Genomic DNA, 26982 nt, shown 5'->3' with positions numbered 1-26982 from the left:
TGCCTGTTGTATCGGGCTTCAACTTGGCCTGTTAATCAAAAATCGTGTAGAAAATGTGTAGTGTATTGCAAATTCATAACAGTAAAAATTTGGTTTATCGTGTGTGTCTGTCTGTCTGACATAAAAAAAGTGTTCTTACTTGCGACAGGCTGGCGGTATGGGGTCATGATTGCAATAGGATGCTGCAAGCAAGGGTATCCCCCATCTCCCAAAAGATAGTATCCAGCTGGTGAATACAAAGCCTGCTGGTACATTGGTGATCTGCGCAGCACAAGGGCATCGTGTACAGAGCCTGGATTGCCAATATACACATCTATAAATATGCCTTTAGCATCACAGGTGCCCTGTAGAATGATGGAAGGGAAGATCTTTCTATTTATGTAGCATCTTTTTTGTGGCATTGCAGGAGGAACAATCCTGATGTGGCACCAGCAGCACAGCGGAATGCCTCATGGCCAGCAAGGTGAGCAAAGCCACCCCCCACCTCATCCATTTCCTCTGCTTTTGGAAAATGAATAATTTTGTGGAGGATGGTCATCATCTCCTCCACAACATTGTGAACAGTCCTACAAACTGTTGAAAGTGGCATGCTGAAGTCATCTGATGTGACCCTGTAGGATGCTCCACAGGCAAGCCAATAAACCGTAACAAGTACTTCAATTTCACGGCTCCATCCATGGGCTTTTTGACGGGGCAGCATCTGTACCAGCATGTTGATGCTGTTCCTGGAGAGCCTGAAAGCTGGCTTTAAATCCTCTCCAGAAAAAAACTTGACCAGGATTGGTACCTGGTCATTGATCTGTGAATACCTGCGAGTGGGACTTTGTTCCTGTTAAAATATATAGATAATATATTAAGAATGTTTTTACTTTTGTTGTATTATGTATTTGTTATATGTATTGCTTTTAAAAAGTTGTTACTATATGTACTGTCGTTGCATTGTATTTATTATATTTTTGGATTTAATATAAGCTATATACTCAGTTGTTTTAAGGATTTTGTCTAAAATTTACTAAAATCTGCCATAATTAAATCTCCCTCTAACATTTGCTCTTTTCGTGAAGTATTTCTTTATACTCTATTTCGGTTTCATTCATTTATTGATAAGCTCTAGCACAACATTCATCCCAGAGTCTAAAAGTTGTAGCCTATATGATTATTATAGATATTAAATTGTCCTGTTTGTGTTAATGCAGTAATATGATGTGCACCTAGCTATATAAAGATGATAAACTATAAACTTATTTGAGCACCACAAAGACAAATAAAAGGTGTGTGAAGTGTAAGCTAGTTAATTTAAATGTTATCAACTGTCAAACCTATTGTACTTGTCAGTTTATTTGGTATACTGAAAAATCTAATGTAGTCTCATTACATCCCTGCAATAGTTTACATAACTTTTTGTGAGATAGTACTTTGTAGTCTGTAAATAGGGTGCCTATATGATACATTATAATACATTTTTATTATGACTTTTCATTTGGATATACCTAACTAAGTCCACATAAGTATATGGGCAGTTTATGAAGAAAGAATAATTAGAAAAACGTACAATGCTAGAGAGACATGCTAATATGGCACGTCTCTTCGCCATCCTCCGCTGCATCCTGGATTTTCTTTGAAGGATTCGTCTCCTCCGTTCGGCAGCCTCCTCTTCAGCATCTTGATAAATAGCAATTGCAATGGCAATCCTAAGCTTGATTTACACCTTTCAACCGTTTTTCCCGCTTTTTTATTTAAATTGTAGCTGAGTGGGTTTATTGCTAGATTGTTCTTAATGAAAAGAGGCAGTTGTTTCCACATATTTTATTTATTTTGAACGACGTAAATATAATCACAGTATTAATGTTACCTGAACCACATATTAATGTTTAATAGTTTTTAAAATAAAAAAGAGACAGTCGTTTAATATTATATTCAATTTCATTATAAATATAAAGTGAAAATAATCAGAGTAGGTACATATTAGTTTTTTAATACTAATATATTTAATATATTGAAAATAAAAAAGAAGTTAATTCAAGTAAAACATGCATGCTGAGTGATGCTATCAAGTACGCTTCCGTTCCATTTGTAGAATGACTGGACTCGCGTCCTCCCGTCCTCGAGAGTTCGTTCTTCTGAGTCCAACTTGGCATGTCCAAACTCGGAAGGACGGAAGTCCAGACTCTGCGAACTTGGTATTGAGAAATGCCCTGACTGTCTGTTGTTGGTCTCAAGTTCGGTGTCTATTCCCGCAGTTCCCCTGGCTGTAAGCCAAAACGTGATTGGTTGAAGCGATAACGTGCTACGATTGGTCAGCTCAATGTGGCCGTTATTTGATTGGCTTGAGTAAACGGTGGGTGGAGTCCACTTATTTGTGGATTTATCTGCATGTCGACGCTAGAAGTGTTTCAAATCCACAAATGCACAGGAACCGATCCACAAATGCGTGCAGTGATTTACAAATGCACAGACAGCGGTTCACAAATAAATACCAGGTAGAGTTGTGTTTGTGACATTAAACACATTTGTAAATATATATATTTTTATTTGCAAATCTGATTTTATTTATTTGTGAGTTTTAAAATTTTTTGTGAAACTCTTTATATTAATTTGTGAATTTGATATATTTTTGTGAATCTCGTTACATTTATTTGTGGATCATAATCTATTTATTTGGAATAATGCAACAATTCTAACCCCATAGAAACCGTACCTGTATTAGGAGTTCAGCTGGTTTTTACCATGGTGTTTACCTTGAACCTGAGAAATTCTCAACATTGTGACAATGTTTGGGGCGTGGCTACATGTATCGCTCCCCATATCGTCCATAAACAACATTAGTTTCGCAAATCGAAAATGACACTTGGGTTTCATAACTAGGGACAGCAAGTATTTTTATTTAATTATTTATTTATTTTTTCCTGAAATGTATTGACGTAAAATATGCCAGACTTTAGTTCACGAAAAGGCCACCAGGCGGAGCCAAAATACAACTTTTCAAGATCCATCAACGCGTAAAAGTGATTTTACTATTCTTTATTTTATTATTATTATTATTATTATTATTATTATTATTATTATTATTATTATTATTGTTTATTTTATTATTATTATTATTTTTTTTTTTTTTTGCAAGCTGAGTTAAAAATATTTTGATATTTAACAAACTGTTTATTTGGTGCCCGTGTCCACCAATAAGCGTTGTAGAAAACTGATGGATGGATGGATGTCGGGTGTTAACCTTTCATTTGCCACATAAAGACACAGACACGTGAAGCTATGGTCTGATAGTCTTTTGGAATCTCTCTCTCTCTCTCTCTCTCTCTCTCTCTCTCTCTCTCTCTCTCTCTCTCTCTCTCTCCTCAGTGTATCAAGCGCTTTCACGCAACTGAGCATCGCACCTTACCTGAAATCTTTCAGCGACTTTTTCTTGTGTCTGCTGTTTAATCTAGATGTATTATTAAACATCTAATTGAATTTTCTTGTTGTGTAAGTGAGAGAGAGATCAAGAAGGACAGAAGGACCAGAGGAGTTTTACTACAATGAGACAAATATTGATCCTGATGCTGCTCGCGCTCGGGCTGTCCTGCGTGCGCGCGCACAGAGGTAAGCCAGCATCCTACATCAACGTGTCTTCACATAAAAACAAAATATGATGCATTTCTGAGACACTTTAACGTTTTGAACATGACAAAGAATTTCTTCCTTTGGTTTCCAGAGAGGTTTGAAAAGTCGCAGATCAAAATTGTACCCTCATTTAAATAAGTTTTAATTGTTGTATTAAGATAAAGGCTGAATGTCAGATTTGTAGACGGTCTTTGTTATGAAACACTATAACTTACTGATCACATGCTTGAACAAAATGTAGAATTACATATGATGCTGTATGTGTGTTTTTGGGATGCAATATTTATTTATATTTTATATGATGCCTTTATCAAAGTTTGAGAGTTTGCATTTGAAAGTAGGGGTTCGTTTTGTATCTGTCTTGTGTGTGTACGTGTAAAAATATATATAAAAATACGTTTTTATTGTGCAGAATAATTCTAACGTTTTTTGTTTTTTTAGATTAGTTTTCATAGTTTTCATAGTCATTAGTTTTTAGATTAGTTTTCATAAATTCAGTACTTTGCAGCTGCAATCCTGCTGTTTATTTATTATGACAATAATACAGTAATCAAGCTTTAAATGGGTTTAATTTTAGACAACATGATTACCTTTGTTTCCTACAAAGCCCTCTCATAAAATATACTAATTTGGTAGTGTGTTGGCTCACAAAACTGACTGAAGATATTGAGCTTACAATAATTTATCAGTGCTCAGCTTTTCTCTCTCTGTTCTCATCATTTTCTTGTCTTAAATTGTTGTCCTGCACTGTCCGGTGACGCATGTTCTTGTCTTTCTCTTTCAATTTTCAGTGTTTATCCATCCTGTGTTTGTGTATTTCATGATTCACTTCACTAGCTGCAGACTCTTGGGCTGTTTGTCCCTGTTACATGAATAGACAAACCTCCCTCCATCTCCTCTTCAGACACATAAGATAGAAGTTTATATCAAAATGTATTTTGCACAAAGTGGTTAGTTCAGCCTGGAATGATAAGAAACATTTGGAAATCATTAAATAAACCACTACCAAATGTGTCCAGCTGTTATGAGTGTATCAGTGTCAGCAGATGCTGGATAGATTGGTATTAGTAGTGGACACCTTTGCCTTGTGTGTGCAGTTGCTGTGACACACACAGCGAGCAGCTGCTGAATTCTCAGTCTATTGCGTTATGTTTCCAAGCAACAAAAGGCAATGCATTATTAAGAAGAGAAAGGAACCTATGCAGACCTTGGGTTTTCAAATCAATGATATTACAGACTTCTTTGTTTATATAGCAAATAAAATATATTTCTTATAAGTTCAAGGGTTCAGGTCTGATGGAATACGGTGTATCCTGCACACATCTCTCTTTTGTGCAATATTTTTATATGTTTTCTGGCAGAAACTATAGATTTTAAATAGGGATGCACAATCATGTAGGCTGATATTAGTGATATATGATAACGGCACACTCATTTCTACCTTTTTTTACATTTAAATTAAATGAGCCTCATCAAGTGCTCACTTAAAGTTAAACTTTATTAAAAAAAACTACTACCTTAGCACACTGTTAAAATAATCTTGATTATACATCTGTCATATATAATATTTTGATGTCTAAATTCCTTAGTATTTAAACTATCAGGGAAACTAATTTTAAACAATGTATTGTTAGGTATTTTTATAATCAAAATTTTGCTACTATGCTTTTTTGGGGCCTATTCGTCATGTTTATTGTACAGTATTTTCAAATCATGGTCAATGTTGACAGGTAACATTGACTTTTAAACACTCATATGGATATTTAAAGGTGAAATAAGAAATGAAAAGGGATGGAATAGCAAAAATAATTACAAAAATATAGCTCAAACCGCAATTATTAGGGTGCTGATGTGTGCATAAAAATACATTATATATGTGACCCTGGACCACAAAACAGAATTAAGTGTAAATTTTTCGAAATTTAGATTTATATGTTATCTGAAAGCAGAACAAATAAGCTTTCCATTGATGTATAGTTTGTTAGGATTTGGCCGAGATACAACTATTTGAAAATCTGGAATCTGAGGGTGCAAAAAAATATAAATAATGAGAAAATCACCTTCAAAGTTGTCCAATTTAAGCTCTTAGCAATGCAAATTACTAAAAAAAATAATAAATATATTTTAAAGAAGATATATATTTATGGTAGGAAATGTACAAAATACTAAAGTCCTTACATCTACAACAGGGTTTCAGAGTTTCGTGCTTGATCCCCTATCTTAGAAAGTGTTTTTTTTTTTTTTTTTACAGAAAAACAGCCTCACATCACCTTTACACTTCTGTCCTGTTCTTTGGGAGATAGCAGTGCTTGAACTATAATCAGGATGCTTGAACAGACCTCGTTAGGCTCTTGGTTTGTCGACTCTTGGGTTTGGTTTCGCTGAGGCAGCGTTCTACATACATTTGATTAATGTGCCGAGCATCTGAACCTGTGTGGGTTCTGACAGCCCTCTGATTGATTGTTAACAGTGTATCATATATATTCATTAGTGGAGTGAGTGTGTCATTATCATCATTATCATCATCATCATCATCATCGTCACACAAAAGAAGCTACATGTTCCTCCTCTCTCAAATATGTGTGTGTGTGCATGTGTTTGTCTGTGTGTGTGTGTGTGTGTGTGTCTGGCTGCTCATGGGAGGCCCACACCATATGTTCATTACTCATTTCTCATTTAACTCTGTGTTCATGTATGCTCAAAATAAAGTCAAAACAAAAGGTTGCCAGTCTTAAAAGTACTTATAAGTCTAAATGTTTGATTCAGTGATATTTTATAGTGTTATCATGGTATCATTGCATTTTATTATTAATAAATGTGGATTATGCTTTTGAAATGGATCTGGAAATCTCACAACTTTATTCAGGGTTTTTGTGGGTGATGGCATTGAATGTTTCCTGCACTGAAAAAATCATCCCTACAGTAAGATTCAGTTACTTAAGATTGAAAATGAAGACATAAAGTCTTGTTTTCTGCAAAACCGAACAAAATTATGCTTAAAGCATTTACAAATATCTGCCAGTGAGGTACAAAAAAATGATCCCTTCAAACTAAGTTGATTTTGCGGAGTCTATTTTTTATTTGTTTTGATTAGTCTGATGTGTTCTTGCTTTAATCACATATTCACTTCATTTTGTTTTCTGATCAGTTTCTCTGCAAACAAGCCTTCTTATACTATGCTTTTCAAGTGATTTCATCTTGATTTCAGAATCTTTAGACATTTTTAATGAAAAAAGGCAAAAATACTAAAGAAAACACAACTTGCAGGTACAATAAAATATTTCCATAGTCTAGTGGTTGGGAATAAGTATTCAAAGGCTTAAAGGGTTAGTTCACCCAAAAATCAAAATTATGTCATTAATAAATTACCATCATGTCGTTCCAAACCCATAAGACCTCCGTTTATCTTCTGAACACAGTTTAAGATATTTTAGATTTAGTCCGAGAGCTCTCAGTCCCTCCATTGAAACTGTGTGTACGGTATACTGTCCATGCCCAGAAAGGTAAGCAACCATTAAAATTGCTAAGGTGCATTTCTGGTGTGCGGACTCATTGTTTACCTTCAGAAAGGTAAGAAAAACATCATCAAAGTAGTCCATGTGACATCAGAGGGTCAGATAGAATTTGTTGAAGCATCGAAAATACATTTTGGTCCAAAAATAGCAAAAACTACGACTTTATTCAGCATTGTCTTCTCTTCCGGGTCTGTTGTGTGAGAGAGTTCAAAACTCTGCAGTGTAGGGATATCCGGTTCGTGAACAAATCACTCGATGTAACCGGATCTTCTTGAACCAGTTCACTAAATCGAACTGAATCATCTGAAACGGTTCACATCTCCAATACGCATTAATCCACAAATGACTTAAGCTGTTAACTTTTTTAATGTGGCTGACACTCCCTCTGAGTTCAAACAAACCAATATCCCGGAGTCAGGGGCGCTGCACAAGATCCCGGGCCCTATGCATAGGCATAATGGGCCCCCCTCCCCTTGAAAATATATATTCCAAACTTTTCAAGGGCCCTCTCTTCCTTTGGGGCCCTGGTAATCAGTACTGGTTTTACCCCCAGTCCAGCGCCCCTGCCCGGAGTAATTCATGTACTCAAACAGTACACTGACTGAACTGCTGTGAAGAGAGAACTGAAGATGAACAGATGAGCCAGATAACGAACAAAAGATTGATTCTGATTTATTTAAAAATGTATCACCTGAATGTGTTTTAGAATTTTTTTTGTTAATTGTATACATTATGTAATTTATTCTGAGATCGCCATGAAAATAACCTTGATGCTGGCATGGCATTAAAAAGTGAACAAATAAATAAATAAATATGTTCCCTTGAATTTATTCCTCCACTTTGACTTAAAAAGTCCATTGAGAAGTCTTAAATTTACCTTCATTCTGTAAAACCTGCAGAAACCCTGTTATTGTTGACAGCATCTAGCAAAGTATACTACATCCTCATTCCTTCTCTTACATATAACACAAAAACAATTCTTACGCTGAATGAAACTGTCACATGACCTCAATCATATCTGCATAGATGAAAACAACAATCATTTTTATACCATTATATGTTATTTATTAAATTCCTGTAACCTAGTTCTGTCATTCTCCCTGTGCTCTGGGCTCATTTCCCTCCATAACAGTGATGAAAGGAACCATTTTGGCTCTAAATGCACAAGACTGTAAAGGAGCCATTCTGGCTCTGAGCTCCCATCTGTATCACTGGCACAATAAAGCTGCAGGGGTGCAGTCACGCTCCTTCAATGCCCACTGCCCTGCTGCTGTGGAAAATGTTGATAATCATGAGTGCTGTGGTTAGGAGTGGAGCTGTGAGCCGTGTTAGTACTAATGCTAACTGGATTCATGCTGAAGAAACACTCATATGCTGTTAATGCCGTGTCTCATAAAACAGGCCTTTATGTTGTAGAAATAAAAGACACTGAAGCAGATTCTCAACTTTCCATCAGAAAATCACTTTTAGGTCACTGACCACAGTTAGCAACCGGCTATATCATATATCAGGGTCCACCATTATAGCTTTTAGATCTGGGTGTCGATCAGTGATGCCAGTAACGCATTACATAGTAACGTGTTACTCTAATCTGACCACTTTTTTCAGTAACGAGTAATCTAACGCGTTACTATTTCCAAACCAGTAATCAGATTAAAGTTACTTAACCAAGCACTGTGCGTTACTATTTTTGTCATTTTCCTTAATAAAAATATATATCTTCGTGCATCTCGGGGAGTGAAGTCACGTATGCGACAAGTCACGTTTTCAGCATGCATGAGGTTCATGTCACGTGTAGGTATCACGCAGCGACACAAACGTAAACAATGGAGGGTGGCGAGAGATGCGCATTTTCTAGATGGAAATACAGTCACTATTTTGAGTTTGTGTCAGCTAAAGATGACAACATTAAGGTCCGTTGTACACTCTGTGCTGGCGGCGACAAATTGCTATCTAGCTACAGAAACACTACGTCGAATTTGAAAAAACATTTGGAGTCGCAGCACTGCACCGTCAAACTTATAGAGCAAGTCACACCAGGTGATGCGAAGCAGAGCGCAGGAGGTCCCCGACCACCCAAACAACAAAAGCTGGACTTCGGTGCAAAACCCGTAAGTGGGGGAGTTGAAGAAGTTAGTCGGGCAGTTTGTTGTGGAGGAAATGCTGCCATTAAATACGGTTGACTCGCCCTCGTTTCGTGCCATAATAAACAAGATCCCTACTACTGTCAATGCCGCGCTGCCTCACAGAACAGCTTTTTCTTCTTACATGGAGGAGTATGCAGTGATGGAGAGAAATCTGAAGGCCGCGCTGAATGAGGTCGACTTTGTGTCAACTACCGCGGATATTTGGACTGCTAACAACAGAAGTTATATGGGAGTAACGCTCCACTGGATCAGTAGATCCACATTAGAGCGCAACAAGGCTGCATTGGCATGTAGGAGAATTTGCGGCAGACACACGTATGATGTTATTGGTGCAGAAATCGAAAACATTCACTCTTCGTATGGATTACTACACAAAGTCGTTGCAACAGTGACTGATAATGGATCAAACTTTGTCAAGGCGTTTAATGTTTATCAGCCTGTCACAGAGTCCGATGATGAGACGGAGGAGGGAGAGTCCACCCCCACAAATGATGATGTCACTTTTTTAGATATGTCAGAAATCCTCTCAGCTGAAGATGAAAGTGAATGCCAGCTATCTTTTCCCTCACACCACAGGTGTGCTTCACACACCATCAACCTAATTTCCACAAATGATGTAGATAAATATTTAACTTCCAATGCAGAGAGCAAGGCTGTGTATAGGAGCAGCACAGCAAAATGCTCAGCTCTTTGGACCAAATCAAGTAGATCTACCCTTGCATCAGAAACAGTGGAGGAAGTCAGCAAAAGAAAGCTGTCCTTATGGGACTTTACTGCCCACACTTGAAGTTCTGATGCAGAAGACCCTGGATGTGAAAGATGCCCTATCCAGTATGACTGCAGGCCTTCCAGATGCCATAGTGCAGGTATGTTCCCCTCTTTTAAACTAGTTAAAATTTCTTGTATCACACTAGTCATGAACATGGAACAGAATGTACATTATCATTGCAAAAGAAGATAAAATAAAATAAAAAATACAAATGTCAGTAAGTAACCTAAAACAAAATTAAATCCATAATATTGATCCCACATTAGGCATGATTTGTAATTAATTCAATGACATAATAAATAGTAGGCCTTGTATGCATTAACATATCAATTATATTTTTCAGGCTATCCAGACTCGTTTTGGCGGTGTGCTGGACGACAAAGATGCCCTTCTCGCAGCAGTCAGTTGTCCAAAATTCAAACTCGGATGGCTGAGAGATGCAGGTAGGAGAGAGCGAGTAAAAGAGCTTCTGACAGCAGAGTGCCGCCGTACAACTGCTCTTGCAGCACAGAGCCCTGCTAGTGTGCCCACCACATCTGCCAGCCAAGGTGAGATGGACTTTATCACTTTTGAGGCAGAGCCAGAGGAGACCTATTCTGCAGAAAATGAAGTCATGGACTACCTGAGGTCAGCATATGACCTTCAGATTCTGCATCAGTTTTCAAACATAAAGAACATTTTCTTGAAGTATAACACTCCAACCCCATCAAGTCGTCCTGTGGAGCGGCTTTTCAGTCTGGGAGGTTTGGTGCTCACTCCTAGAAGAAATAGACTTTCTGACAAAAGGTTTGAGAAGCTTCTGTTAATGAGGTACAACCACTGGTTTACTCGCCCCACTCCACTGTTTCACTCATAACATGGGATTACACCATAAGATTAGGCCAAAGTAACAAAAGTAAAAAAAAACATGATATAAGCTTACATGTGGTGTTATACACTTGTTTTGTTTTGTAAAACCACTCCTTGCTGCTCTAATGCTGTGAATAACAGGTTCAATGTTGATGAAACATGTTAAAAAGATGTCAAGAAATTTGATAGTCTTTTTCTTTATTTTATATTAAAAACAACTATTTATGTTAAGTGAAGTCAAGAAAGACTATTTTATTTTTTATTAAAACAAGTATTTATGTTAAGTCAAGAAAGACTGCCTTTATTTTTTGTAAAAACATGCATTTTTTCAGGAAATAGTTTTTAAGTTCAACTTTAATTGTCAGGAGATAGATTGTTGATGTTACTGTTAAAAATACACTTCCAATAAAGTGAGTGTTGGCAAAACCGGTAGTCATTTTTATGTTGTCGGCAGCTGCTGAATGTAACTAATAAAGTAACTTAGTTACTTTTAAAATCAAGTAATCTGTAAAGTAACTAAGTTACTTTTTAAATAAAGTAATCTGTAAAGTAACTAAGTTACTTTTTCAAAGTAACTGTGGCAACACTGGTGTCGATGCAGAGTTCTTAATTTCATCTGACTCCAATTCTGATTAATTTAGGCAAATTCTTATATATTTTAATATTTTAAAATGTAGTAATATTTATTATTTTCTTTGCTTAATAAATTCTTTCTCACAGGTAATTCTAACTTGGTAAATAATAAATAGAATAATAAAAAATAAAGAATTTTTTTTTTTTAAATACGTTAATCTCATCAAATATAAATATTAATTTTGAAAGTTAACAACAAGGCCCAAAATATATAATAACTTTATAGCACAAACTATATAACGGATATAATAATCAACACAATATCAGGTAAACCAACCAAAATAAACTTATTTATGAAACTGATATATATTATAACTACATATTAAGTGTATTATATAGTAAAACTATATATGTGTGTGTGTGTGTGTGTGTGTTTTGTCATTATTTTTAAACTATTACAGTCAATCTTGATTACATACTCCATATAAAATATGACTTCTTTTGCCATGGGGTTGTAGCTTTGGCAGCAAATTCATGAACTGATAAAAAGCCGTGTGGGAAATCAGTATCAAGCTGACTGAAATAAACATTTTGATTAATTGGGGAAAGAATACATTTACACTTATTATTCATATGTTTGTTTGTTTTTTTAGCTACATTAAAACTAAATTCTTGCTAGAAATACCCATGCATTTTACAAACATGATGGTATTGGTATGAAGATAAAGGAGATGAGAGAAGGAGAGAACATGCATTTGGGTGGGAGATTGGACACTCGGGATGCAGGAAAACCCATAACAGCTGCCAGCGGATTAAAACAGCTTTAAGACAGATTAACACTTTATTTCCTCGGTTGTGCATGTGAGAAAAAGAGAGAAAGAGACTCTTTCGGTTGGTTCTGCAAGCTTTTTGACTGACCCAGAATGAGAATCTATTACTGTGTTGATTTAGAGCATTTGTGATAGTTTTAATAAATATGTTTTCTTCTCTGCAGGGTATAAAGTGGACTGCTGTGTTTATCAGTCAACGAAAGTCCTTGTTTTCCATGTCTTTTAAAAAAGAAGTAGATTTTTAGTGAATTTGGCCCCCATTCAATCTCCTACTCCCCATTTCCCTCATCTTTCTTTCTGTCCTCTATTCTTTACCTTTCTCCTGTGCTTTTCTCAGCTTTAGTTGGTCTCTCTGGGACATAAAACAAGTAAATGATATGGCCCTGACCTTTAGAGGGCATGGTTTATTTCTTATAAGAAGAAAAATTGTGGATGGAGAGAAGAAGGTGAGAACAGATCAGGTGCACATGTGGGTCAACCTTTCCAAGGTGTAATTCACAAAATTAATTATAGATGATTGTATATTTTCATTTTCTGTCTCTATTCTGACTATTCTTCTATTCAGTGTCTGGTTAGAAATCAAACTATTTAGTTTGTATATGGTCTTAAAGATAAAAAAAATGCCTTTGACATCTCATATACAGTCTTTTTTTTAACATAATTCATTGTACAATGTAAAAAAATATTGGCTGCTGAAAGCTGCCAGCTCATTTTTAAATGGTTGGTTATAAAATGTACTGATTTATGATTCAACTTCATTCTGCAATATAGGCTCAGCAATGTGTATCTGCCACAATTATAGTCTTTCTTTACTGCACATGCATGTAATTTGAACATGAATTTTCTCCACAAGTGCATAGGGTCTTGAGGATTTAAAAAACTGCTGCATCTAAAGACAGATTGACTAAAGAACAATCCAGAAAGTTGCTGGTTGGAGTCCTAACATTGTTGCGTGATGCTTACAAAAACTGGTCTCCTTAAACACTGCAGAAAATTTGGCTTGCATTCTTTCCTTCTTTCATTTTTGATATGGAAAGAAAAGTCCAGTCAACCTGATCCATCATAGTGTAAAGGGTGACATTTACAGCAGTGTGAATTGATTGGCTGTATTCTGAGAATCATGCCTTTGTGAACATTACAGAGGATGCAGCAGACGTATTTCAAAACAGATTTAAAATGGTTTGCTTTTGTAAATGAAAGACCACATCTTTCTCTTTCTCTTAGTGAATAAGCACAAGCCGTGGATCGAGAGCTCATACCACGGCATCATCACAGAAAACACAGATGGGGTTCTGCTGGACCCTCCTTTAGTGGCTCTGGACAAAGACGCTCCAGTTCCATATGCTGGTAAGGAAGCAAGAAATTAGCACTACTGGGCTACTGGGTTTGTAGTACAGTGCTGCACACACATCTTTCCTGAGGCTGTTTCAGCTGATCAGTGTGTGTGTGTGTGTGTGTGTGTGTGTGTGTGTGTGTGTCTGTGTACTCCATCTGTTCGTTCTGATTATTAGATGCTTTATGCTTTTCCAGATCCCCTGCTGGTTGCCAGATCACACTGCCAATGTATCAGATCCTCCAGCTGAACTGTATTTCTCTGATACACTTAAACTGAGTCACTGCTTAAGAAGACACAGGCACACACACACACACACACAGACACACACACACACACATACACACACAGGCACACACACGCACACACACAGCCAGCATTGCCTCTATCTATCTATCTATCTATCTATCTATCTATCTATCTATCTATCTATCTATCTATCTATACACGTGGCAACTATTATATTGTTGTTCTATCTATCCATCATCACCTGTTGTTCTATCTATCCATCCATCCATCATCACCTGTTGTTCTATCTATCCATCCATCCATCATCACCTGTTGTTCTATCTATCCATCCATCTATCATCACCTGTTGTTCTATCTATCCATCATCACCTGTTGTTCTATCCATCCATCCATCATCGTCTGTTGTTCTATCCATCCATCATCATCTGTTGTTCTATCTATCTATCCATCCATCCATCCATCATCACCTGTTGTTCTATCTATCCATCCATCTATCATCACCTGTTGTTCTATCTATCCATCATCACCTGTTGTTCTATCTATCCATCCATCCATCCATCCATCCATCATCATCTGTTGTTCTATCCATCCATCATCACCTGTTGTTCTATCTATCTATCCATCCATCCATCCATCATCATCTGTTGTTCTATCCATCCATCATCACCTGTTGTTCTATCATCCATCCATCCATCCATCCATGCATCACCTGTTGGTCCATCCACCCATCCATCATTACCTGTTGTTCTGTCCATCCATCCATCCATCATCACCTGTTGTTCTATCCATCCATCATCACCTGTTGATCCATCCATCCATCCATCCATCATCACCTCTTGCTCAATCTATCCATCCATCACTTGTTGTTCTATCATCCATCCATCATCTATCCATTCCATTCATCCATCCATCTATCCATAACCTGTTGCTCCATCCATCCATCACATGTTGTTCCATCCATCCATCCATCCATGCATCACCTGTTGCTCCATCCATCACATTGTTCTATCCAACCCATTGTTATATTCGTCCATCCATCCATCGCTTGTTGTTCCATCCATCCATCCATCAACTGTTGTTTCATCCCTCCATCATGTTATTTTATCCATCCATCCATAACATGTTGTTCTATACAACCTGTTGTTATATCCATCCATACATGGGTTTTTGTTCTATCCATCCTTCCATCCGTTGCCTGTTGTTCTATCCATCCAACCATCCTTCCATCCATTGCCTGTTGCTCCATCCATCCATCCATCACCTGTTGTTCTATCCATCCATCCATCCATTGTAAAACCATCATTCGGTTTGTCTTGATAAACTTTGCTTCAAAGTAAAAAATATATAAATTTATGACTTTCTCTGAATTTTAATGCATTCCATTAGATCTAAATTTCAATGTCAATTCTGCATCCTGTTCTCTCACTCTTGTCTCACTTCAATTGAAAATGCGTCTCATTTCAGTTCTGAATGGAGCACAACCCCGCAGTTCCAATCAACTTGGAATTATAAAGCATCTCAAAGCAATTTAACAAGATACAGGAGGAATTAATTTTAAAATAACAATTAACATAGTTCAAAAAGGAAGTCTTCCTCTTTACCCTTTCTCCCTCTTTTTACCCTATTCTTTCATTTTTCCATCTCTGATGATTTAGTGCCACTGGCGGTTTTCATTTTCTCTCCATGAAATACTATCAGATTTAACAATCTCTTCTCTTTCTTATTCCTCCTAAATAAATTAGTTCTTTAGGGAGTTTTAGTGGAGTTTTTACTGGCAGAATTCTAGTCAGACAGCTGCTGCTGAAAGAGACCCATCCCTTCAGAAAGACACTGGGATCCCTGATATCTAACACACATACACTTATTCATTTCTGTTTTTTTTTTCACTCTAAAATGTAATCAAAATGAAGCCATGACATGTATATATGTATGAATAATCTATACACACAACTCATGGTGCATTTCAATGTTAAGGAAAATAATAGCACAAAATATCACCCAACACTATTGCACTATTCTTTCAATAAACTTCCACTTTGATCTACATTCATTTGCACATAAGCTTCTGTAGACCTACAGCCGAAAAGAAGCTGTGCTTCACTGTGATTCTGTGAAAGTGCTTTTTACATGGGGAAATGACCTTGCATTGGGTTTCAGTACATTGCTAGACACCAAAATAATATTAATTAGAAAACAAACACATTTTACAATTGAAATGACATCTGTGCATCTCCACTGTTCGGAAGCACCAGTATCACTAAAGCAGAACTGATGCTGAAGCTCAGATGTTTGCTCAGATGTTCACATCTTCCCCAGCATATTCGTCCATGTGATTTATTGCTACATGTGACCTTTACACAAACATCCCTGACTGTATTCTGACAAGAAGATTAATTATCTAGTGTACATAATACATTCCCATGAGAGGAACGGAAAGGGGAGAAAGAAAGAAAGAAAGTATAAAGGAGTTCTAGGTTATATCTCATAAAAATACAGAGCAACAGGGTATTATTTTTCATATTAAAACACCAAAAACAAGCTAAATCATTCTGTTTTTACAGGGACAAAAATATACATTAATATATTAATGTTTCATATTTTACATACAAATTTAAGAATTTAAATTTTCTCAAATCACGCTTCATTGGCATCTATGGAAAAAGTACATTCATACATGATGACTCTTCATATAAACTTGTAATATTTTGAAACAAATAATATTTTGTGTTATATATTTAGAAATATTACAATTTATTATTTTTTAATATAAATAATTATTTATAATGTCAGAATTATTTATAGATAATTAGATAGATAGATAGATAGATAGATAGATAGATAGATAGATAGATAGATAGATAGATAGATAGATAGATAGATAGATGTGAACTACTTGAAGTTTAATGTTGTTAAGTTTATAGCATTTCAGCTTGACCTTCAGACCAAACCAAACCAAGAAAATATTTTCATGCATGCAGAAACACACGTCTGGTTGAATTAGGTTTTTGTTGGACACTCAAACTGTCTTCAGTGTGTGTTACAGGTAATGTACCTATAAAATGTAATTAAATATAAAGTGTGATTAATGGTTCTCCAGCAACTACTGATGAAGTGTAATTAATTAAGAGGGCGTAATTTATGTTGAAGCAAGACTGAGTTTGTTACGAGGGTAATTGCTGGCAGGTTACAAAACAACATGCTGAATAATTGATGGGTGTGATGCTCCAGTGATTAGAGCAGATCGCTGTAACGGAGCAGGGGTTATAAAGAGTCGAGTGGATGAAAACAGCCAGAGGTTCTTAAAGTCAAAGGCTGCTGTGAATGCAAGATCAAATTCAAGATTTATCAAGTTGTTTCTAAGCAATCCGTTGATAGGTTTCTGTCATAAATGCTTTAAAGAACTTTACTTTAATAAATAAATAAAAGTGTAGACTGTATAAACTAAAGGTACAGTCAGTGGTAGTTATAAAAGAGGATAAATGCAGTTATTCTGAAGGAAGTTATGTAGCATTTCTGAAATGTGTCTTAACCACTTTAAGACTCTGGGATCTGAAAATAACATTTATTAAGTGCCAAATGAGAGTAAAAATGCTGTAGATAAAAGATAGACTATTTGCCAGTGGGTGCCCAGAATGCGGACAATGTTTTTGTTGCAAAATGCAAGGAAAATGGCAAAAAATTGTCATTGTCATTGGTAAAAAGATATTTTTATTTATATACTGTATATATATATATATATATATATATATATATATATATATATATATAATTATTTATTTATTTTTTTGCCAGATGACAGATGAAGAACTAGAAATGGAGGAAACCTCACATGTTGTTTTGTTTCAAATGAAAAGCGACAAGAGACTGAATTGAAAGAAAGCTTGAGTGACAGAGGGAAGGAAGATCTTGAATGATAAAAGACAGCATTCAGTGTGTGTGTGTGTGTGTGTGTGTGTGTGTGTGTGTGTGTGTGTGTGTGTGTGTGTGTGTGTGTGTGTGTGTGTGTGTGTGGGGTCAATGCGAGTGCAGACGTATATGAGTCCCTCAAGGCCTATAAGACACTCCGTCTCTAAGATGGACAGTAACAGAGTATAAATCACAGCTGCCTACGGCGGCCTGTAAACATTGATCAAACACATGGCGGGAAATGAGACACTATATTAGACACACTTTTCTATAAAAAATACAGATTGTAGTCTTTTAATGTTTTGCTCTTCAAAAGCTCATTTAACTATATAATTAGATGTGATGTTAGGTTCCCTATCTGAAATCTCATTAAAGGTGGCTTTAAATTTAATAAAGCTTTATTATGTTTGATAAGGCTCATGCTAAAAACATACATGACATTTAAAACAACAAATAGACAGAAAAAAATCGTCAAGTCTGTTAATAGCATTTAGAATAAATGACAAGCAAAAAGGAAGCAAAGCAGTTGTTTCATGCGGACACAGCTTTGGAGATTGTTTAAACTGCTGTTGATTGTTTTAAATGCATATGCACCAAAGTTATGCCTTGAAAATTAAACAAAGCTCCAAATGTAATTGGGTCGCAAGTCAGTATTGATTTAAAAAAGATAAATTCGGGTAACAAGAAGCAACTAAATCTAATGATCATGCATAGCTAAGTAAATAGTCATTTGTTGTTGTCAAAGGTTGCATGTCCCATAAAACTCAAAAACTCATCATTCACTTAGAAGCCAGTTAAATTAGACAGACGGTTACATATAAAATGAAATGCTCTTAACCTCAATAAAAAATGAAGAAAACATCAAAAGGTAAAAAAAATACAAATCAGTTGCATTTTTAGTTGCATTAGATGCAAAAAATACATTTGTGAATTATTGTTTGCAGAAAGCAGCACGAGATGTTTAGAAACCAAAACTGTCAATTTTCCATGTTTACTTTCTAGCATTTTTACATAAATCATTTTGCATATTATTATAGTATATGCAGCTAAATCTATATCTGATTTAAATGTATATTTAATAATAACCCCATTATTTTGTCTTGTGTTCAGTCACCAATCCAACACCAATTAATTAAAAAAGTATATAACAAATACAACATATTAAAAAATATAAAACTTTAAAATTAGATTTTAATACGTATATATTACATTAAACGTATCTTGTATAAAACTAGTCTTTTCTGAAAATGGATGAGAGACACTGATTTAAAGAACGTCCTGATGGTAATACATTGGGTGAAGAAATGAGAAAAGAAACAGATTGTCTGAGGAAGACTGGAGGAGAAGAAATGGGCTGGAAGGGGTTTCTCTCTCTCTCTCTCTCTCTCTCTCTCTCTCTCTCTCTCTCTCTCTCTCTGAGCTTTGTGTTCAGTTGACAGCTTATTGGAAATACTGGAGAGCATGTCAATCATAGACATACAGTGTGTGTGTGTGTGTGTGTATGAATCCTTTTAGTGATCCAGCCTTCAATACATGCACTCCATACTGATTTTTCATACCTTCATAACAAACGCAGTCAAGTTCATCTCTACAGCCATATTTATGACTTCAGCATGGACATGTTATATATAAATCACAGATATTGATCATCACAGATCTGTTTATATCCAAACTACACATCCTCTATACAAACTATTGTGTTACTGCACAGCTCTCAGGAAAACATCATTCATATACTTCATATATCACTGCACTGTCTCTTTTGTCGCTCATAATAAAAAGACACCGTAGATTAATATTTCATTTCCATTTAATAATTCATTTCTAAAGAGAATGTGTATTTTCCCATCAATTTTGCAAAATACACCCTTCAGGATGATCAAGCTTGCCATATATATAGTAAAAACGTCCATCACTTAGATTCATGCATTTAGTAGACACTCTTTATCCAAAGTGACTTTCAAAACAGGAAGCAATTTATACCCGATGCAGGCTGTATTAAAAACAAGGGGGTGAAACAACATTGACATCTATGAAAACACATAAACCAACAATTAAAAAATAGTGCAGAATAAATGCGAGAACACATGCTGTGTGAACGCCCCCTTGCTATATCAGTGTCAGTGAATTTTGATAAAAGCAAAGCTGAAAAAAACGAACACAAAACCCACACATACTTCTGAATGCTTTCGCTTTGTAATGCGCGAATGCACTATTATTTTGTTTTAGTCTTATGCGTTCGCACAATGATAGCCAATGAAAGATTGTGAAATATTATTCAACAAAGGGGTTGCTCCTTTTTGCTCCGTCTCTCTGGCTCTTTCTCTCTCTGTTGTTTTGTATATGTGGGTTTGTTCTGAAGATCAAAGAGAGGAGAGATGGAGAATACTCTTATCTCTGCTGGACAGCAGCACCGTTTTACACAACACACTCACACACACAATCATTTTAATAACTAGATTTCACCAAAAGTGAGGATGTTCGCTCATGCAAGACTCATGTGTTATGAGCGGCTGTTAGCATCCTGCTGCCCTTTTACTATGGTGTTCCATGGTTGCTAAGCTGTTGTAGGTGGTTGCTAGGTAATTGGTTTCTTACTAGCCAAGATGACTTCCATTTGGAGCCTGTCCTCCAACAAAAAACGACCATATAGGTCGTTTGTGCAAGCACCTTATTACGACCTATATTTACGTTTTAAAGTTAAAATAATAAAAATAATGACAGTATCGCGTTGCGTCTGTCGTCATGAAATGACGTATAACGTCATTACCAATCAAAACGCACGTTTATTTAAATGCAATGTGTGGGCTTTTTACACCGATCTCACAGTATTTCCTACATATTTTACTAGGTGGCTTATTCATTCGAATGACCACACCTAACCCCACCCCTAAACCTAACCCTCACAGAAATCATGCTAAATTATGATTTATTGAGCATATACATTTTCGTGCACATCCGTTCCCTGGGATCGAACCCATGATAGCATGATTACCTATCAATGTATAACGCAATAATCTACCAACTGAGCTACACGAAACGCAAATCAGAGTGCAAATAAAAGAGTACAAAACATTAATATGAAAACGACCTTTTGCCGATAGGGGCGCAATTGTACTCTCTGATGGGTCGTATTTCAGGGATTTGGACAAACGACCTATACGGGCGTATTGGTTGGAGGACAGGTTGTCCATTTGAGTTTTGTTGATCATGTCAGCTTGACTAACATTATAAATCAACTTTAAATAGATATTTTACATTACATTTAGCTATTTAACAGGCACTTTTATGCAAAGAGATTTACAAATGAGGACAACAGAAGCAATCAAATCCATCAAAAGAGAATCAATATGTAAGTGCTGTACGTAATATGTAAGCCTAATACAGTACACGTAGCATGTTTATATATATATATATATATATATATATATATATATATATATATATATATATATATATATATATATAAATAAAGTTTTTATTGTATCTTTGATCAAATAATATAAAATATATTATTACAAACTTTTGGCCAACAGAGTATGTCCCTTTAAATTGACATATTAAGGGAGGAAAAAACAATAAAAAGCTAAAAAAGTAACCAATTTGCACCTCACTGAGAAGCCTTTGTGGGATTAAAATGAGCAAAAGCCCTGAGATTATAAAGAGCAAAGTCTTAATCTCTGGTCTTCTCTCTGTACTGTAGGGGAAATCTGTGGCTTTCACGTGCAGGGTCTCAGCGCTCCCTTCGAGGCTGTGGTTCTGAACCGTACGTCAGGAGAGGGCCGTCTGCGGGCGCGTGGACCGATCGACTGCGAGCGACAGAGAGAGTTCACCTTCATCATTCAAGCTCACGACTGTGGCACGGGACCGGAGGGACATGCAGAGAAGAGATCACACAAGTCAGTGTGTGTTTAAATAAATGCATGTTCTCCACCTCAGTCGGATTCATGTTTGTGATGATGTTTTGAACTGGAAGGAACACGGTGAACTGTGTTTAAAATGATTCAGCCGTGCTTGACTCACCTCTTTGAATCAACATTTGTTTTTTTTTGTCTGTCCTTTAAGTCACACACCTGCTTGCTGAATATATTTTAAAATGTAATTTATCCCTGTGATCAAAGCTGAATTTTCAGCACCATTTCTCCAGTGTCACATGATCCTTCAGAAATCTTTCTAATATGCTGATTTAAGGAAACATTTCTGATTATTATTATATATTGTGCTGCTCAATATTTTTGTGAAAACCGTGATATAATACTATTAAAAAATGTATAATATAATATTATATAAGTATAATAAAATATATATATATATATATATATATAGAAAAAAGGAAATTAATAGTTTTATCAAAGTTGATCAAAAGTGAAAGTAAACCATTTATAATATTCCCCAAAAATATTTTTCAAATAATGATTTTTGAAAATATTAAGCAAAAACTTATTTCAAAATTGATAATAGAGACAACCATTACTAATAAATGAATACCAATAATAACTGATAATAAATCAGCAAATCAGCATATTAGAATGATAATGAGACACCGAAGAGTGGAGAAATGATGCTCAAAATAAGGCTTTAATCACAGGAATAAATTACATTTGAAAATATATTAAAATAGAAAACAGTTATTTCAAATTGTAAAAATATTTCACAATTTTCCTATATGGTGAGCATAAGAAACTTCTTCTTACATTAGTGTATATACAGTATTGCATGTTTTTATCTCAGAACTGACAATGAAAAGCAGGTGTCTGACCTTCAGGCGTTAAAAGCTTTGAAGAGCTCTTGCTAATGAACGCTGCACCTGTTTACCTGCAGACACCCAGAGCCAAAGACGCTTCTCGTTAGATATCCACATAAAGACCCTTTAACAGAGCTAACGCGGTGAGCTAGACTGAAGTCCTTTGAAACAAAATGACATTTGTGAATGAGTGAGATAGAAACGAGGTTGGTGATGAGAGAGAGAAAAAAAGAGAAAAGAGAAAGAGGGACCTTCCTTATTACTCTTTAATCCATACAGGATTACTATACACAGCTTTGACAGCTCGGATGACACACTCACACTCACACACACACACACACACACATGGATAAAGGATTATAGTGAGATATTAGACTCTGAAGGGCAGCAAAGCTGAAAAATCACACTGCTTTACTAGAGATTTCATGCCTAATGCATATATAAATGTGTTTGCGTATGTTCTGGTTTTAAACATTATAACACAGATTAGCAGGGGGGTTGAAATCCTGTCATTTGTCAGACGAGCTGTTGCCCTTTGCAAAGTATTTCTCACTTTTCATGCTGTCTTTGACATGAATGATGCAAGCTTGTTATTTTGGTATTTTCAGCTCACAAAAGTGTGCCAAGACTGGCCGTGAGGGTACCTGGAGGCACTTTTTTTTCTTTCAGACTTCTTTTTTCATGTACTTCTTTCCCTGAAGACTTTCTAAGACTTTATAATGACCTGCAGGAGAGAGAAATCACAAACAAGATCTCTTTAGCATGTTCACTGCTTCTCCTGTATAGAAAAAAATGACACTTCTGAAGCATTTTCTTCTGGGAAAAAGTCTCTTCTTAAGCAGAGAACACTAATTAGTTCAGATCTGGACCACAAATAATTTCTCATTATGATTATAGATGCAAAAAACACAAGACCTGCAGCATAGGCGACTGCATTGGCAAAAGCAAAGTCTGATTTACATAGCATTTAGTCAAAATGGCATGAATAAAAATCATCTCCTCTGGTCAGTTCTTTTTAAAATTGGTTTAGTATTATTTCTAAAGCAGCAGACTATTTTGATGTATTACTTCTTATTTATTACTACTTTTATTAGTTTTTGACTGTTGACATGTAAATGTTCATTCTAGAGTCAATTTAAATGGTCTTTGTTTGCTGGTCCCCTAAAAACACACTATTAACTCTGCAGTCAAATCTGTGGTGCGCTATTATGCCATGTTTCCATAAAATCAGTAAATAAAATGCAGCCGGCCGTGCTCCTTTCCTGATAAACATAACCTGACATATAGTTGCTCTTTTAATAGGTTTATAAAAATATGTAGAGAAGGACATTTAAAGAATGTAGAGAGGAGACTGAAGTATTTTTCTTGGGGGGGGGGGGGGGTCTTCATTATTCTCCACTTAATTCCATCATTGTCCAAGAGAAACAATAGATATTATTGTCTGTCAATTAAAATAAATCTGAAATATATGAATATTCGATGAAATACTAAATGTAAACTAAAGTTGGGAAGTGTTGCTTTGGCGGCTAACAGAAATAAAATACGCTGAAGCACTAAAATGTTCGAAACTAACATGGAAATAAATTAAAGATACATGTTGAAAGAACAATTAATATACTGTTTTTAATACTCAAATTAAAATGAAAGCGGAAAGTATAAAAATATTCACAATATTAATGAATAGTCTAATGGTATCCTTTATAAATAATGCTACAATAAAAATGAAAGGAATACGATCTCATTTGGGACTTTTGTTTATTTTTTCTAGTTCGAAATTTAATACAATGTCTCATATTGTCCTCAGATTTGCTAAAAGTAATATATTCTGCAATCAGCAGAATTGCCTTAAACAAATTTGATACTTAAAGTAATAGTTCACCACAAAAAAAATGAAAATTTGTTAACAAAAATTTTACCCACCCTCAGGTCATCCCAGATGTAGATGAGTTTGTACAGGAGGGAGCATAGAAAACGTATAGTTTAACATGGTTTAATGTTAAAAACATGATGGCTTTGATTCTTACAAACATGCATTGTCATGCTTTTATCAGCTGTTTAAAGTCTCATTCTGACGGCACCCATTCACTGCATTGGTCAGCAAATTATGTAATGCTACATTTCTCCAAATCTGTTCCAATAAAAAAACAAACTCATCTTCATCTTACATGACCTGAAGGTGAGTATCATTTCTCCATGAAGTCTCCTGGACAATGAAGAAGCAATAAAAACCTCTCTCTCTCTCTCTCTCTTTCTCAGGGCTGTGGTGCATGTGCAGGTGGGAGATGTGAACGAGTTTTCTCCCGTGTTCGGTCAGCGGGAGTATCACGGCTCGGTGACGGAGGGCAAAGTGTATGACAGTATTCTGCAGGTGCAGGCTTCAGACCAGGACTGCTCTCCACAATACAGCCAGATCTGCAACTACCAGATCACCTCTCATGACACAGCCTTCGCTATAGACCGCAACGGTTAGTGCACAAACATACAAGGAACACATGCCAACAGCACTTTTCTGTCTGTATTTAAAAGTGTGTATGTGTGCAGGTAACATCAGGAACACAGTGAGCCTGAGTTTTGATAAGAAGTCACATTATAAAATCCGTGTGACGGCGTTCGACTGTGGTCAGAAGAGAGCGGCGCAGGACGCTGTCGTACACATCCACGTCAAACCCATCTGCAAGCCTGGATGGCAGGGTGAGATCTGGAAATGTTTTAGTCTTGGACACAGTTTGCATGTGAAAATAGTCAGGCTTCAGTGGTCCACCAGGGAGCAAAGTCAGATTTACAAGTTACCAATTTGTGCACTTTCGAGGAAGCTAATGCACTAAATTCTTTAGTGTTTTCTGTACACTCTCGTGAAAAAAGTTACAAAGCTGTTAGTGGGCCAGCACCCTAAGTTACAAAAGCTAAAGGTGCCTTATTTACTCATTTATTTACTAATTTACTTATTTAAACTGTTTCAGATAAACCTGCTCCTAAATTTGCATGTTTAAAAATAAACTTAAACTGAAGTTGGTGAAGTTCTGTTTGAATCTGACAGACCATTCAGATTCAAATCTGTGAATCATTGAATTGAACTGGTTCTCTGAAATGAATCAGACTTCCAAGCATTACTGGATTACTAAAATGAGGAGAGTTTAAGAAAGCACCTCAGCTTGTAAGACTGTTTGCTCCATACAACGCAACATAAAACAAAACATAGGTCAGTGTGGGAATTAGATGCATGTTCAATACTAAAATGCACAAAAAGGTCTAAACAATCAAAATACAGTTCTGGTACAGTAATTCCAGACATTTCCTATGATCTGTGCATGACAGATTCTCTGTTTAAAACCAGATTCAGCTGAGTAAATTACACACTCACACACACACACACACACACACACACACACACACACAACCAAGAGCTGGTTCTGTGCTTTGAATTTCCTGTCACTTTCTGTCTATTTCTTTCTTTTTCCTTGAAGCTATATTTGTTTGCTTTTAAACTCAATATAGTATTAACCCCCTTCCATCTCTCTGCAACCATTTTTTTGTCTTTTTTTTCTGTAGGTTTGAGCATTTTTCTTGCTTTTGATTACCGCAGGAGGCTTGCATCTGAATTAACACACACACTTTCAAATGATCAGTGTTGAGGAAAGTTACTTTTAAAAGTAATGCATTACAATATTGCGTTACTCCCTGAAAAAGTAACTAATCCACTTACTTTCGCGTTACTTTTCAAATATGAAAATTGTTTTTAATATAAGAAGTTCTATTTATAGCAAATGTTAAAGCCTTTTCACACCAAAAAGTGTAATGAATAAACCTCAGGCTGACGGATAAGTAAATTCACGTCTGTACAGTAGAACACAGGAGAAGAAGGTTCAACACTCTTCAGCAATAAAAAAAAAACCAACTCGATTGATTTTGCTTGATTTTGCCATTTGATTCATTTAGATATATTTAGTCTTCACCCAAACTCCAATAAGCTTTGGTATAAAAGCAATCTGGCCTAGTTTGCAGAAGTCAGCTGCGTCAATATCTTATCATTTGTCTAATAAAGTATAATGCATTTCTCATTGCTGCTTGTCTCTGCAGAAATAGTCTTTGCCAAAAGGCTTCAATCTCTCGCAGTCTCTCCATTGATATGAGAGCAGAAAGGCACATTTCATTCTGCACATGATGAGAAATAAATAGCAACAATATCATAAAATTATGTTAAAAAGCTCTTTCCATTTTTTACATCTCCTCATGAGTTGTTTCCCAGCTACGAACAGGCGTTTCTCGTTCTCAGTTGTAACCCAAGTTTATGCAAAATTAAACATCAAAGAACTGAAGTGTAAAAAAAAAACTTAAATTTGATCAAAAACATGAATGTATAAAATAGAAGCTTTTACAAGTCAACATTCAATCAAAATGATCAATCAAACCAATTTATATTCTTAAAGTGATAGTGCACCCAAAAATTTACATTTT

The 26982-nt window shown here is 35.8% G+C and overlaps 1 protein-coding gene across 1 annotated transcript in view; it reads left to right on the top strand.

Moving 5' to 3' along the window:
* Positions 1 to 3358: 3358 nt before the first annotated feature.
* The window catches only part of LOC132107718 (calsyntenin-2-like), a 53112-nt gene continuing 29488 nt past the window's right edge, over positions 3359 to 26982 (top strand). Inside the window, exons 1-5 of the mRNA XM_059513875.1 lie at positions 3359 to 3591; positions 13520 to 13642; positions 21487 to 21682; positions 24784 to 24992; positions 25069 to 25218. Of these exons, the coding sequence (XP_059369858.1) occupies positions 3528 to 3591; positions 13520 to 13642; positions 21487 to 21682; positions 24784 to 24992; positions 25069 to 25218 (742 nt within the window). The 5' untranslated portion in view covers positions 3359 to 3527. The remainder of the gene's footprint in view (positions 3592 to 13519; positions 13643 to 21486; positions 21683 to 24783; positions 24993 to 25068; positions 25219 to 26982) is intronic.

The sequence above is a fragment of the Carassius carassius genome, chromosome 28 (assembly GCF_963082965.1).
Source record: "Carassius carassius chromosome 28, fCarCar2.1, whole genome shotgun sequence".
Lineage (NCBI taxonomy): Eukaryota > Metazoa > Chordata > Actinopteri > Cypriniformes > Cyprinidae > Carassius > Carassius carassius.
The sequence above is the reverse complement of the archived record's forward strand: the minus strand, read 5'-3'. Positions and strand labels throughout refer to the sequence as shown.